The sequence below is a fragment of the Triticum aestivum genome, chromosome 2A (assembly GCF_018294505.1).
Source record: "Triticum aestivum cultivar Chinese Spring chromosome 2A, IWGSC CS RefSeq v2.1, whole genome shotgun sequence".
Taxonomy (NCBI): Eukaryota; Viridiplantae; Streptophyta; class Magnoliopsida; order Poales; family Poaceae; genus Triticum; species Triticum aestivum.
In genome coordinates, this window is record NC_057797.1 from 768,399,287 (window position 1) to 768,414,752 (window position 15,466).

Here is a 15,466-nt window from a genome sequence, read left to right on the forward strand (position 1 = left end):
CCAGACCCACAGCAAGATCCCCTCAGTGTAGACCCCACGCGTCCGTTTTCCCCCTCCAGGTGCCGGCGGCGGCGCCGTCCGTGAGGGGGGGCACACCCCGGACACGCGTGCCGGGCATTTGCAACCGCCACAACACTTCCAGACTTGTGAGAGGCCGCCGGCGCAAGATTTGGTGGCATGCTAGCCCCCGGAGGCCGCCGGCCAAAACCGTAGACGCGCGAAGGGCAATCCGCGTAGAGGGAATTTTTCGGATACTTCTCCATCACCAAAAATTATGAAAAAATACCATCGTTCCTATAGCACATGTGCCCACGTCGTGCAAAAAAACTCATGATTTTATCGCGCTCCGAGTATTTAGTAATATTGACGCCGCATCGTTACCGCAGAACGTCTACTACCGTGTCATCGCCGTCCGTGAGGGGGGCCACGCACCGGAGACGCGTCCCGCCTCTTCGGACATGCCACCACACCACCCTGCATGTATGAGGCCCGGTGCGACGCTCCGGTGGCATTGCTACCCCCCAGTGCCCCCGTCCCGCCTAACCCTATAGCGTTTGACCACGGGATCTACCCCTTTGACTTTGCACGGACGAGCTTTGACCAGTGGACCTCCCCACCCGGTTGTGTTAGGTCAGCCCATAGGAACACTTTGGAGCAACATCCGGGCCAGACCCACAGCAAGATCCCCTCCGTGTAGACCCCACGCGTCCGTTTTCCCCCTCCAGGTGCCGGCGGCGGTGCCGTCCGTGAGGGGGGGGGCACACCCCGGACACGCGTGCCGGGCGTTTGCAACCGCCACAACACTTCCAGACTTGTGAGAGGCCGCCGGCGCAAGATTTGGCGGCATGCTAGCCCCCGGAGGCCGCCGGCCACAGCCGTAGACGCGCGAAGGGCAATCCGCGTAGAGGGAATTTTTTGGATACTTCTCCATCACCAAAAATTATGAAAAAATACCATCGTTACTATAGCACATGTGCCCACGTCGTGCAAAAAAATCATGATTTTATCGCACTCCGAGTATTTAGTAATATTGACGCCGCATCGTTACCGCATAACGTCTACTACCGTGTCATCATCGTCCGTGAGGGGGGCCACGCCCCGGAGACGCGTCCCGCCTCTTCGGACATGCCACCACACCATCCCGCATGTATGAGGGCCCGGTGCGACGCTCCGGTGGCATTGCTACCCCCAGTGCCCCCGTCCCGCCTAACCCTGTAGCGTATGACCACGGGATCTACCCCTTTGACTTTGCACGGACGGGCTTTGACCAGTGGACCTCCCCACCCGGTTGTGTTAGGTCAGCCCATAGGAACACTTTGGAGCAACATCCGGGGCAGACCCATAGCAAGATCCCCTCCGTGTAGACCCCACGCGTCCGTTTCCCCCCTCCAGGTGCCGGTGGCAGCGCCGTCCATGAGGGGGGCACACCCCAGACACGCGTGCCGGGCGTTTGCAACCGCGACAACACTTCCAGACTTGTGAGAGGCCGCCGGCGCAAGATTTGGCGGCATGCTAGCCCCCGGAGGCCGCCGGCCACAGCCGTAGACGCGCGAAGGGCAATCCGCGTAGAGGGCATTTTTCGGATACTTCTCCATCACCAAAAATTATGAAAAAATACCATCGTTACTATAGCACATGTGCCCACGTCGTGCAAAAAAAATCATGATTTTATCGCGCTCCGATTATTTAGTAATATTGACGCCGCATCGTTAGCGCAGAACGTCTACTACCGTGTCATCGCCGTCCGTGTGGGGGGCCACGCCCCGGAGACGCGTCCCGCCTCTTCGGACATGCCACCACACCATCCCGCATTTATGAGGGCCCGGTGCGACGCTCCGGTGGCATTGCTACCCCCCCCCCCCCCAGTGCCCCCGTCCCGCCTAACCCTGTAGCGTTTGACCACGGGATCTACCCCTTTGACTTTGCACGGACGGGCTTTGACCAGTGGACCTCCCCACCCGGTTGTATTATGTCAGCCCATAGGAACACTTTGGAGCAACACCCGGGGCAGACCCACAGCAAGATCCCCTCCGTGTAGACCCCACACATCCGTTTCCCCCCTCCAGGTGCCGGCGGCAGCGCCGTCCGTGAGGGTGGCACACCCCGGACACACGTGCCGGGCGTTTGCAACCGCGACAACACTTCCAGACTTGTGAGAGGCCGCCGGCGCAAGATTTGGCGGCATTGCTACCCCCAGTGCCCCCGTCCCGCCTAACCCTATAGCGTTTGACCGTGGTAGTTTCGATCCAACGACTCACATGAGCTAGGAAGAAACACACCCTTGATCCAACGACTCGCAAGAGCTAGAAAGAAACACACGGTCCGTGTGATTCTTCCTGATTGGTGGGATGCACATTAGTACCCACTCCGGACTCCGAAACCCTGATACTCGGAAAGAGTTTGTCCAGTTTGTACACGAAGTGCGTCCAGTTTTTGCCGTGACCCTCTCTACTCTTTCGCGCATCCCCCCTCTAAGTGACGGCTGCTCTACCTTCCGTGGAGGGGGGCCACACCATGGAGCCCCAAGACGGGCGTCTACGCATGCCAGAACACTTTCACACATGCATCGGGACCCGTGCGATGTTTCGGTGGCATAGCTACACCCCGAAGGCCACCCCGAATCCGAGTTGAACAGTAGATCTAGCCCTTTGACTTTCGCCGGATGGGCTTTGACCGGTGGACTCTTCCACCTGGTTGCGATAAGTCAGCCCGTAGGAACATCCCCGAACACGGTCCGGACCCAACCCAACACTAGATTCTCTCCGGTTCCACCGCACCCGCACCATCCCCCCTCTAAGTGACGGCAGCTCTGCCTTCCGTGGAGGGGGGCCACACCACGGAGCCCCAAGACGGGCGTCTACACATGCCAGAACACTTTCACACATGCATCGGGACCCGTGCGATGTTTCGGTGGCATAGCTAGACCCCGAAGGTCACCCCGAATCCCAGTTGACCAGTAGATATAGCCCTTTGACTTTCGTCGGACGGGCTTTGACCGGTGGACTCTTCCACCTGGTTGCGATAGGTCAGCCTGGCCCATAGCAACATCCCCGAACACGGTCTGGACCCAACCCAACACTAGATTCCCTCTGGTTCCACCGCACCCGCACCATCCCCCCTCTAAGTGACGGCAGCTCTGCCTTTCGTGGAGGGGGGCCACACCACGGAACCCCAAGACGGGCGTCTACACATGCCAGAACATTTTCACACATGCATCGGGACCCGTGCGATGTTTCGGTGGCATAGCTAGACCCCGAAGGCCACCCCGAATCCCAGTTGACCAGTAGATCTAGCCCTTTGACTTTCGTCGGACGGGCTTTGACCGGTGGACTCTTCCACTTGGTTGCGATAGGTCAGCCCATAGCAACATCCCCGAACACGGTCTGGACCCAACCCAACACTAGATTCCCTCCGGTTCCACCGCACCCGCACCATCCCCCCCCCCCTCTAACTGACGGCTGCTCTGCCTTCCGTGGAGGGGGGCCACACCACGGAGCCCCGAGACGGGTGTCTACGCATGCCAGAACACTTTCACACATGCATCGCGACCCATGTGATGTTTTGGTGGCATAGCTACACCCCGAAGGCCATCCCGAATCCCAGTTGACCAGTAGATCTAGCCCTTTGACTTTCGCCAGACGGGCTTATATAACCGTAGGAGGGCCACCGCAACACCTGGCGGCATTGCTACCCCCCAGGTACCCCGTCCCGTCTAACCCTGATACAGACGACCGCCGGGTCTATCCCTTTGACTTTCGCTAGACGTAGTTTGACCGGGGGACCTTTTCACCTTGTTGTCATAGCCCAGCCATAGGTACACCCCCCAACACAGTCCCGGCACAACCCACCCAAATATTCCCTCTGCGTCGGCACGACGTGGCCGTTTCAACCCCCCCCCCCCGGGGCACTACGGCATCGACGCCCGTGAGGGGGGAGGGGGCACACCCCGGAGCCGCGTGCCTGCGCCTGCCACCATGTTTCCACAACCGTAGGAGGGCCCACCGCAACACCTGGCGGCATTGCTACCCCCCACAGGTACCCGTCCCGTCTAACCTCTCCGTGACACGACGGAAGAAGGCCCGTGTGGGGGGCAATCGATATATGTTTTCTGTACATTTAAGTTAATGAAATTAGTATTGGAAAAAAAATAAAAAATAATAAGAGAAAATACAAAACATATAAAAATATTATTAGAAATCTATGCCTACGGCCTAGCCGTCGGCATAGCTACGGCCACGGAACGGTAGAGCCCTGGATCGATGACGTGGCGTAGGGCGGGGATCAATGACGTGGCAAAAACTATGGGCCAGGCCTATGCCGACGGCCTAGCCGTCGGCATAGAAATGCCACCCCACGGGACCGGCGAACGACGCGGATCGATGATGTGGCGGCGCGGCGGATCGATGACGTCGGCGAAGCTATGCCGACGGCCACCGCTAGCCCGTCAGCGTAGCCTGACGCCGTCAAACTGCCGTCGCCGCCCGGGTAGACGGGCCCACGTGATATGCCGACGGCCTGCTCTATGCCGACGGCCCCCGTCGGTATATTCGGAGAAATGCCGGCGGCTTATCTATGCCGACGGCCCCCGTCGGCATAGATGGTTATACGCCGACGGCCTTTCTACGCCGATGGCTTTAGTTGGGCCGTCGGGGTATGCCCATATATGCCGACGGGGACCGTCGTCATAGATATGGCCGTCGGCAACTGCCTAAATTCTGGTAGTGGGGTCGGCGCCACCAAGCTGCGCGATTTGCCGCCCACCAGGAAGTGTTCCGCCTCCGTCGCCATGTACCTTCAACGCCGCCGCCGTCGCCAAGTACTTACTCCGCCACCGCCGCCCAGACCTGCGCCGCCGCGATCCCATCCCGCGGGGATTACCTGCGGGCGTTGCTGGAATTTCAACCACGATCCGGTGGAGCAGGAGCTCCCTCTCATCGTCCTCGAGCTCCCGCGAGTCCTCCTCGTGCTCCTGCGATTCCACCTTGAGCTGCGTCCCGTGCGCCACCGCGATCCCTCCCGCCGTGATCCACCTACGGGCATTGCCAGAGCCGGCCTCCACGATCTGGTGGACAGGAGCTCGCGCGCGTCCTCCGTGGTCTCCCGCGAGTCCTCGTCGAGCTCCCACGCGTTGCCGTGGTGCTCCTTCTCTGCCTGCGTGCCCGCGGGTGGTGCTAGCCCATGCTGCTGCATCTTGTTTCTCCTCTGTTTCTCCCCTGCCGCCGGTGGAGCTAACCCGTGCTGCTGCTGCTCCTCTTCCCGTGTTGATGCTACTGCTCCTCTGCCTGTGCTTCTGTTGCTGATCCGTGCCGTGTTGCTGTTGACTCCCGCCGTGACTGCTGCTGCTGGTGCTATTTGCACTCTGAAGAAGGTACTCCATCAGAGTACTGCTACCTGACAATTTGTGAAATCGATTTACTGTTAACTAAAAGCTTTCAATTAATAGCAAGGCCTTGAGTAAATTTAAGCAATTGCCTTGTTTGCAAATACTCCAATGATGATCAAATGAAGTGTTTGTTTCCTTTGTGCATGGTTCTTTCCAAATTGTGGGAAAAACTAACGGAAAAAGCATGATCAAACATTTACCATGGTTCTTTCCAAAATGATGATAAATTGAACTGTTTGTTTCCTTTGGGAGTAATTGTTTCAGACATATTAAAACGTTAAGACTGCTGATTGTTGCTCCTTCCCAAATTGTGGGAAAAACTAACTGAAAAAGGAGAATATGGACAAGTTTCTGAAAACACTTCTCTGGATGAGCATACATATAGTTAGGAAACAAACACTTCAATTCTAGCATAAACTTCAGATCTCACTGCTTCAGAAATGATTTCAGAGCCACAATGTACTCCATGCCAAAGTATTTCCTGCAGAGAAAAAACAAAAATAAACAAACATAAATTACTTAATGAAAGCTTGGGTATAAAGTGGAGTACATATAAATTCAGATATTTGAATCATTCAAATTCAAATGCATGCATGTTGGTTACACAAATGCATGTTGTATGCCTTGTCTAATCCTTGTATATAAACTCCTTGTTGGAATTTATTTGGATTAATTTGAATTAATCAGAATAATCTGAAAATTTTGGTCACTGCAGGGCCACTACACTACTATACATGGCCACTACACCGCTCCATGTCAGTACTGTTCAGAAACAAACTTGGCTGAAAATTCAGTCATTCTAAAATTTTCTTCAGTCAGTTTACTCCTAAAATTCAGTAAACAACTACTCTGCATACATGCTGGAGATCAACATCAACAGCTACTCTGCATATTTTCCAATATGTTTCAAAGATATGCACACTACTGTACTTGGCGGAGTATGTCTAACATTTGCAGCTACACTCATTTATAAGAAGAATGCATTTTTTTCTTCTTTTTCAGTTTATTTCCATTATATACCCAGTCACCTAGGCAATACCAAAATGATAGGCAACAGCTAATTTGGTTAGTTGAATTTGTTTCTGATAAGAATAAACCTAAAGGACAGGAAACTTCACTGGAACTAAAACTAAATTTGTGATGCACACAACAAATATAACTTTTTTGCATCTAAGAAAACCTTATGGATTGTCCTAAATACTCCGTGTCAATAATTGGTTCTATTTAGTTAAGAGGTCCATTTCATGCTATCAAGGACACTTCCAGTTTTTCTTAGTTTCATCAAAGGTTCATCAATACAGATGCTAAAATCTAGCATATCTCATGGAATGGATCAGCTTAAAGCCTAAAATAAGAAGTCTAGATAGGAACAGTTAAAGACCATCTCCAGAATAGTCACACAATAATTTGCAAGAAATAATACTTTCTATACTTTACTAAATAAAATGACTTACTCCAAAGATAGGTTATTGCTACTGTCAAAATTTGTTTCAAACAGTTTTCTATCAACTTGTGAGCAGGAAAATGGCTTCAGAAAATTCAGTTAACTGAGACTACAGTGAATATTCAGTTTTCTATCAATTTAAATGGATCCATCCAATATCTGTAGTCCAAGTTTAATTGGGCTGCAGTCATGTCCAAGTTTAACTGAATATGTGCGTGCACGTCTACACTGTTCTGCTCTGCATTCATCCAACGACATTACCGATGTTGACTTGATGCCTAACCAAAATGATTTTGCCATCTCCCATCTGTATCCAGCTCCACAGATAGATGGAGATAGCCCCTCCTTGATATCGACCCATGTTGGGAATGACCTCTCACGTTCTATTCTTCAACAAATATCACCGGCCGGCAATAACCAGCTTACACACATTGCAGAAGATAGATTTTCCTTTTTTTACTGTTATTATTAAAGATCACCTACGCTCTCTCTCTCTAGTTCATCTATTATCTGAAACTGCATCCACTAACAAGACAGACATCTAGTATATGAAACTCCAAAGAAACAAGAAATCTTTGAGGATTGATGGAGTCAAGCAAAACAGCAAGTACAAAAGCCTTTGCAAAATACACTATCCTTACAAACATAATTCCCTTCCTGACAAGAAGCATTTAAAAATTGTAGAAAGAGACGTGTTAACTTACCCTAAGCAAAAGTATAACCATACTCTAAACTCAAGCACTGTCAAAATTAGAGAAGACATGGCTGTTCCAAAACCACGCTCACCAAGAAAAACGGTATCTGCTTCCTGCCCAGAAGCAGTTTGTAGAGTACTGTCAAAATTCAGAATGGTGACTGATTTTTTCAGTAAAGTTCATATGGGAAGGTAATAAATCAGTTTTGATTCTATTGACAGAGTACATTGAACTCTGTCAACACAATTAGACATCCAGTTTTGTCATAAATAAGAACTCTGCCTAGACATGAATAAGAACTCTGTCTAGCATGGCCATTGACATGTTGATGGCACTTTCTTTGACAACTGAATTTTGACGGTAGTAAAAATGAAAAATTCAGACTTTACCGAATGCAGACTTGCAGAGCACTTGTGCACGAGCCCGATGAGCATGAGGAGGAGCCGTCGTCATCGATGGGCTAGACCTGCAGAGCCACAATAGAATCCATGATTCAGTACTGCGCAACAATGAGAAAATCTTATTGAACTTTGAGACAGTACTAATTTCAGAGTCAGAGTTCATGGATGAATTTTGAGACAGTACAAATCTTACTAAAATGTTGGATTTGGGTCGCCTATGTGTACAACTCCGTCAGTAAAAATCATCAGGACAAAGAAAGAAGGAAGATAACAGAATAGCATGCCACGGGAGGGGAGGGAAGGGAGGAGGGCGGACCGGAAGAGGGAAGAGCGGCTGGTGCTGCCGGACTTGTGGACGAGCCCGTTGGAGCGGGAGCTGCTGGGCGACAAGGACAAGCTCCTCCTCGGCCACAATCCGGTCCCCAAGAAGAGGGGGGAGGGAGCGTGCTGCGGCGTAGCTCCGGCCGGCGGCTTTGGGTTGGGCGGGAATGGCTGCTCCAGGGAGGGAGTCGCGGGTGAGCGAGAGGGGATGGTCCGGGAAGGCAGGCGGCGTCGCGGAGAGCAGAACGATGACGGGAAGGGACAGCTCCAGCTCGCCAAGCTCGGGGAAGGCCGCCGCCATCAGAGAGCAGATTGAGAAAAAAAAATCAAGCCTTCTCCTTCCCGTGGTTCACCATGGGGAACGAGCAAGGGAACAAGGAGAGGGAAGCAACGCGGTGGAGGTGTGGGGCGAGGCAGCTACGGCGACGCGTAGGGGAGCCGAGCAGGGGAGCTCCAGCGCGGGGGGAGCCGAGAGGGAGGGCTCCGGCGCGCAAGGGAGACGAGTGAGGCTGCGAGGGAGACGACCAGGGACCGCGGGTTGTGTCGGGAATTCGCAGAGGGGGTTTTCATAAAAATGTCACTGCGACATGTTTTTCGGGACGGAGGGAGTACATGATTAGACCTCTGCTAATAATCACAAAAGACAACCAAATTGATTCATGCATGGGCATCGTTGCCGCATTGGCCGTCGCCACCAATTTAGGGAAGTGGCCGCTAGCGCCGTGCTTGCCGCCGACTTCTTCGTGGGGATGCATGCATGCTCCGTGGCACGGACGAGACTTGCCTGCTCCCCCAGCGTGCTCCCATCCGTGCTCTCGCATACGTGGCATGATTTAGTTGGAACAAAATAAGGCCCGGCTCCATCCCCTTAAAATCAGGGAGGGAGATGATTAGATTAGAAAGAAAAAGGAGAAAAGGAGAGCCGTAGGATGGAGTGGGAGCACGGATAGGAGCATGGCGAGGGAGCAGGCAAGCCGGATCCCCGTGGCACTGGCGCTAGCGCTGCATATCGGGGCATTGTTGCGGTCAGCGGCGTCACGCACTCGCGTTGTGTTGTCGCCCTGTAAGGAGAGTTGTCGTGGTTGAGCGTCTCACGCCGTTGGCTGGAGTTGATCTCAGATTACGACTTAGGGATTACCTACACCCCAGGCAAGGGCAATGTCATGGCTGATGCGCTAAGTCGTAAGTCCTATTGCAACAATCTCATGTTGCAGCAGGGCCAACCACTTCTCCATGAGGAATTATGTAAACTTAACCTTCACACTGCTCCTCACGGGTTCCTTTCTACCTTGGTGGCGAAACCTACTCTTGTGGATCATATCATAGAAGCCCAGAAGCATGATACGGGGATTACCGGATCAAGAGAAACATTGCCAAGGGCATTGCCGGTAGTTTCTCTATAGATGATCGAGGTGTTGTTTTCTTCGGGAATCGCCTGGTGGTCCCCAAGAAGAAGCATCTTCGGCAATTAATCCTTAAGGAGGCGCATGAATCTCCTCTCATGATTCATCCCGGTAGTACTAAGATGTATTAGGACCTACGCCAGAGGTTCTGGTGGACTAGGATGAAGAGATAAATTGCTCAGTTTATTGCTAACTACGACGTTTGTCGTCGCATTAAGGAAGAACATCAAAGACCTACTGGCACGCTTCAGCCTTTAGCTATTCCTGAATGGAAATGGGATAAAGTTGGTATGGACTTCATCACCAGCTTTCTCAGGACCAAGAAAGGGAATAATGCTATCTTCGTAGTCATTGATCGTCTTTCCAAAGTGGCTCACTTCCTACCTGTTCGAGAGAGTATCACTGCTAGTCAGCTCGCTGACTTATATGTTTCTCGAATAGTGTCACTTCATGGTGTTCCACTAGAGATCAATTCAGACCGTGGTAGTCTTTTCACTTCTCATTTCTGGGAGAGTTTCCAAACTGCCATGGGCACCCATCTTTCCTTCAGTACCACTTTTCACCCTCAATCAAATGGTCAGGTGGAAAGGGTCAATCAAATTCTCGAAGACATGCTTAGAGCTTGTGTTATCTCATTCGGTATGTATTGGGAGAAGTGTCTTCCCTTCGTCGAGTTTGCTTATAACAATAGCTACCAATCCAGCCTCAAGAAAGCTCCTTTTGAGGTTCTGTATGGACGAAGATGTCGAACACCTTGGAACTGGTCAGAAACCGGTGAAAGACAATTCTTTGGACCGGATATGATCCAGGAGGCAGAAGAGCAAGTTCGCATCATTCGTGAGAATTTGAAAACAGCCCAATCTCGTCAAAAGAGCCAGTATGACCGTAGTCATAAGGAAGTGGCTTATGAAGTTGGCGACAAAGCTTACCTTCGGGTTACCCCTTTGAAGGGTACCCATCGATTCGGTATCAAGGGCAAGTTGGCTCCTCGTTACATTGGTCCCTTTCTCATTCTCATTAAATGAGGAGAGGTTGCCTACCAGTTGGAACTACCCCCACATCTTTCTCGAGTTCATGATGTCTTCCACGTCTCTCAACTCAGGCGTTGCTTCTCGGATCCCATCCACGGAGTGGACCACGAAGCGCTTGATCTTCAAGATAACCTCACCTATCGAGAGTACCCTGTTCGCATCCTTGATCAAGCAGAGCGTGTCACTCGACGTCATAACATCAAGTTTCTCAAGGTTCAATGGCCTCATCATTCCGAGAGAGAAGCTACTTGGGAGCGTGAAGATCGTCTTCGACTTGAGTACCCCACTTTCTTTCCGCCGACTGCTGAATCTCGGGACGAGATTCTTCCGAGTGGGGGCGAGTTGTCACATCCCTAGTTCTGGTATGACCTAGGCTAGCCCTTCATGTTTGCATCATGTTTAAATTCCATTAAAATTTGAAATGGGGATTTGTGAAACCCTCATAATCATTTCTGAAAATGACCCAAGTAAAAATTGCTCCAAAAGGGTCGATGAAAATGCTCTTGTTGCTCTCTGAAAATCTTGGACAGAGATAAAAATCAAATCAATATTTTTAAGAGCTCATAAGTATTTATTTTGGGCATTTGGAATTAATGCAGTAATTATTTGCTTTGGATATATATAATTATATATATATAATATTGTCCAAAAATTATGCTAGTTGTTGAGGAGCTCTGGAATAATACCATTAGCCCTTGCAAAAATTGGCATAAGAAAATAAAATGGTTTAGTATTTTATTTAAACCAAACAAATGTCAGAAAAATAGAAAACAAAACAAAAAAAGGAAAGCCTACCTATGCTTACCTGCGGCCTGGCACTATGCAGCCGGTCTGGCCCAGCGGCCCAGCAGGCCGGCCCAGCTGACTGGCACTGCGAGTCGTCCCCTTCCTCGCGCCAGGAGGACAGGGGCACGCGCTCGCCGCGCGCGAGCACACGCCGGCCACCTCCTGCTTCCCCGCTCGCCGCTGGAGGCACCCGACGACGCCACGCACTCCCCCGAACCTCTCTCACTCTCCCCCCGTGCTTCCCCCCCCTTCTTTGGTCCCCCTCCACCACGCACCCGAGCGGAGCGCAGAGCGCTGACGAGCACCACCGCAGCCACCGTGCTCCCCTTGCCCCTCTGCCTTGTCCAACGAGTCTTCCTCGACGCCATGAAGCACCAACACGAAGCACGCGCCCACGGGACGCCTGAAATGACGCCATCGTCTTCGTCTTCCTCGTCGGCCACCGTGGATTTCTACCGTAGATTTGTCATCGTTCGGACCTCCCCGAACTCGCCGTTAAGCCCTTCGTGCTCACTGTGAGACCATGAACCTTTTCCCCCTAACCCCGTAGCTTGCCGCTCGTCGTAGCCGTCATTTCATAGATGGCCGAAGCGCCCCGCCGCCGTCCATGTCCCCGCCATCGCCCTGGCCACCGCAGCCCGCATCTGAGCGCGTCACCCTGCTCCTGGTGACGCCAGGAAGCCGTAGAGCCTCTCCGCTCGCTTCCCCATGCACCGCAGCCCTCGCCCGCACTTGGCCGTGCTCCGGCCGCCGCCCCGAGCTTCGCTCCGGCGAGCTCCGGCCACCCCTCCTCATCCTACCTACCCCACTAGATGCGCGAGAGCACGGGCTACGCCCCGGTGCTCTCAGCCGCCGCCCCCGTGCCCTGCAGCGTGGACGCCGCCGCGTCCAGAGGTAGCCGGCGACGACCTCACCGGCCTGACGTGCGGGCCTGACCTGCCAGGTGATTAGCTTAAGGCTAATCACCATTTGCTAACCCTCTGACACTGACAGTGGGCCCCAGAGCCACTAATCTAAATTAGATTAGGAATAACTCCTCTGTTAACTAACTGAGTCACTGACGTGTGGACCCCACACGTCAGGTTTGACCTGGTAGCTCCGTTGACCTGCTGACGCAGCCATGACGCAATGCTGGTGCAATATTTTATTTTCTGGTTTAAATTAATCAGGAAATTCCAGAATATATTCAAAACTTCAAAAATTCATAGAAATTCAATCGTAGCTTAGATTGAAATAATTTATATATGAAAAATGATCAGAAAAATTTAATCTATCCATTACCATTTTCATGCATGACAAACCAACCTATACATGCTGTATATATGAAACACACTTATGGCATATTTAAGAGCTTAATTTGGAGTTGTAATTGAACCCTTGGTTCAAATGTACTTCAACCAAATAAATGCTAGATACATTAACTCAAACAACATCACATATTCATGCCATGATCATGCATCATATTGTTGCATATACTTGTGTTTGATTGCCGACACCGTTCCTTCTCGATAGGTCCTGCTCCAGAGAGTGTTCGAGAGTACCTGTCTGAGGAGCAGTGCACCCTGTTGATCTACCAGGCAAGCAGCCCCCCTTGTTCATTCCGATACAATCCTACTCTCTCGCTCCTGCTCTCATTTATTGCATTAGGACAACAACGATTCAACTGCTACTTTATGTTGCTGTAGTTGAACCCATTCCTCTGCATGACCTGTCATTGCCACAGTAAATAGTTAAAACCCACTAGCATGTGTAGGAGTTGCTTGAGCCATGTTGTGTTCTTGCCATGCCATGCCTGCTATTGCTTAGAGTATGTCAGGTCTGATTCATTGGGAATGAATTATTGTACAGTGCTATGTTCTGATGTTGAGAGTTAAGTTTGTGAACACGATGTGTATTTGAAAAGTTTCATGCATATAAAATTAATAATCATAAATAATATTAGATATGTATAAAAAAATTTCATGTGTATGCAAAAATAGTCATCAATATGTATATATGCAAATTTTACAATATATATATGGAAAAGTAGATAACAAAATAAGATTTTCAAAAAATGTTAATCATGTATTTAATTTTTTCTAACCAATATCAACAATGTTTTATATGTATACAAAAATGTACGATGTGTGAAAACAAATATAGACATCAAAACGTATATATGAAAAAATCTTTTTTTGTTGGGATTATATATGAAAATATGTTAATCATGTATTTGAAAAAAGATAAACATATAAAAACAATACGTACAATGTGTCTTAAAAATGTAGACATGTGTTCAAAATATTTATTTAAAATGTTAATGATGTAAATAAAAACCGTTTAATATCTATAAAAAATGTTTTCTAGTGTACACAAATTTGTTCATAAAATGTGGTCTAATAATTTCATAGAAAAACTCATTTTGGAACTCGAAAAATGGAAAATGAATATGCGGAAATTTCTCTTTTTCAAGAGAGGTGGATCAAAAACTTTTTACATTCGACCATTTGGTTTAATTGTACATTAAACATGTCTTACTATTTTAGAAATTTGATTTGGTCCAATTTTGCAACAAATATATGGTAAGTTCTTCACAAAAAACCTCATTTTGGGCACTAAAAAAATGGAAAATTGACTTTTTGTGCAACGAAAATAAAAACTCCCTTAGAAAACATTGTTCGTCAATACAAGATGCACTCTTGTGTACTGTATGAGATCATTTGACCAAACTATGACATGAATGTGACCATAAGATTAATCATTTGGCTTGAAAGCCATGAATCTTCACATATGATAGCTCATTTCCGAGAACACTATTTTAAAATAATTTTAATATTACAAGTTTATTATTTTTCCTGAAAACTACGTCACATATAACGACACAGTGCGAATATTTTTGATTTTTTTCAATTTGTTTAATTTCTTATGCCCGTTTCAAAATGCGGCCAAAACAACGGGTATGACCCTTCATAGCTAGGGGTTGAATCTTGGAAAACTTTTGAAGTTTTTTTGAAGAAATAGATACTTATGTACCTGGAAATTATTGTTGGAAGAAATAAAGAGCAGACTATGAGGCAGCTGTAGTTTAAATTTGACCCGGTTCCAGCTGAATCGGTGGAAATTTGTCTTTTTCATGAGTGGAGGATCAATACTTTTGACACCCAACCATTTGGTCAATTGTGCATTAAATACGTCCTAGTATTTTATAAAATTGATTTGGTACAATTTTGCAACAAATATACGATAGGTCCTTCACAAACAAACTCGTTTTGGGCACTCGAAAAATGAAAAATGAAATTTACGTCCAAAGAAAATGAAAACCTTCTTAGGCAACATTGTTTGTCATTCCAAGATGCACCCTTGAGCACAATATTAGATCATTTGAACAAACTAAGCCTTGAATGTGGCCATAAGATTGATGATTCGTGACTTGAAAGGCACGAATCTTCACACATGATAGCTCGTTTCTGAGAACACTATTTTAAAATAATTTTAGTATTACAAGTTTATTATTTTTCCTGAAAACTAGGTCACATATAATGACACAGTGCGAAGGTTTTTGAATTTTTTGAATTTCTTATGCCCGTTTTAAAATGCAGTCAAAACAGCGGGTATGACCGTTCGTAGATAGGGGTTGAATCTTGGAAAACTTTTGAAATTTCTCTGAAGAAATAGATACTTATGTACCTGGAATTTTTTTTTGGAGAAAATAAAGAGCAAACTATGAGGAAGTTGTAGTTCAAATTTGACCCGATTCCAACTGAATCGGCAAAAAATTGTCTTTTTCACGAGTGGTGGATCAAAACTTTTAACACCCAACCATTTGTATAATTGTGCATTAAATATGTCTAGTATTTTATAAAATTGATTTGGTACAATTTTGTAACAAATATACGGTAGGTCCTTCACAAAAAACTCGTTTTAAGCACTCAAAAAATGGAAAATTAAATTTCCATCCAAAGAAAATGAAAACTTCTTTATACAACAATGTTTTCCATTCCAAGATGCACCCTTGTGCACAAT

General features: G+C 48.5%; 2 protein-coding genes across 3 annotated transcripts; both read right to left on the minus strand.

Annotated features, from left to right (window-relative positions):
- Positions 1–4,708: 4,708 nt before the first annotated feature.
- LOC123038260 (uncharacterized) lies at positions 4,709–6,523 on the minus strand. The gene is made up of 2 exons (XM_044462132.1): positions 5,763–6,523; positions 4,709–5,391 (listed from the first exon to the last, which is right to left on the minus strand). Exon 2 carries the CDS (start codon positions 5,375–5,377, stop codon positions 4,709–4,711), a length of 669 nt encoding a protein of 222 aa, XP_044318067.1. The 5' UTR covers positions 5,378–5,391; positions 5,763–6,523.
- A 1,422-nt stretch (positions 6,524–7,945) lies between these two features.
- On the minus strand, positions 7,946–8,786 carry LOC123186595 (uncharacterized). Of its 2 annotated transcripts, XM_044598331.1 has the most exons (3): positions 8,240–8,786; positions 8,117–8,138; positions 7,946–7,988 (listed from the first exon to the last, which is right to left on the minus strand). In XM_044598331.1, exons 1-3 carry the CDS (start codon positions 8,543–8,545, stop codon positions 7,972–7,974), a joined length of 345 nt encoding a protein of 114 aa, XP_044454266.1. In that variant the 5' UTR covers positions 8,546–8,786; the 3' UTR covers positions 7,946–7,971. The 2 variants fall into 2 exon arrangements, with proteins under 2 accessions (XP_044454266.1, XP_044454267.1); XM_044598332.1 differs by lacking the exon at positions 8,117–8,138 and having other exon boundaries at positions 8,240–8,751.
- Positions 8,787–15,466: the final 6,680 nt, after the last annotated feature.

Coding starts and splice junctions, on each gene's coding strand:
- LOC123038260 (XM_044462132.1), bottom strand. CDS start 5,377: ATGGAGTACCTTCTTCAGAGTGCAAATAGCACCAGCAGCAGCAGTCAC.
- LOC123186595 (XM_044598331.1), bottom strand. CDS start 8,545: ATGGCGGCGGCCTTCCCCGAGCTTGGCGAGCTGGAGCTGTCCCTTCCC. Junction 8,139..8,239: donor AGCCGCTCTTCCCTCTTCCG/GTCCGCCCTCCT, acceptor TTGTACACATAG/GCGACCCAAATCCAACATTT.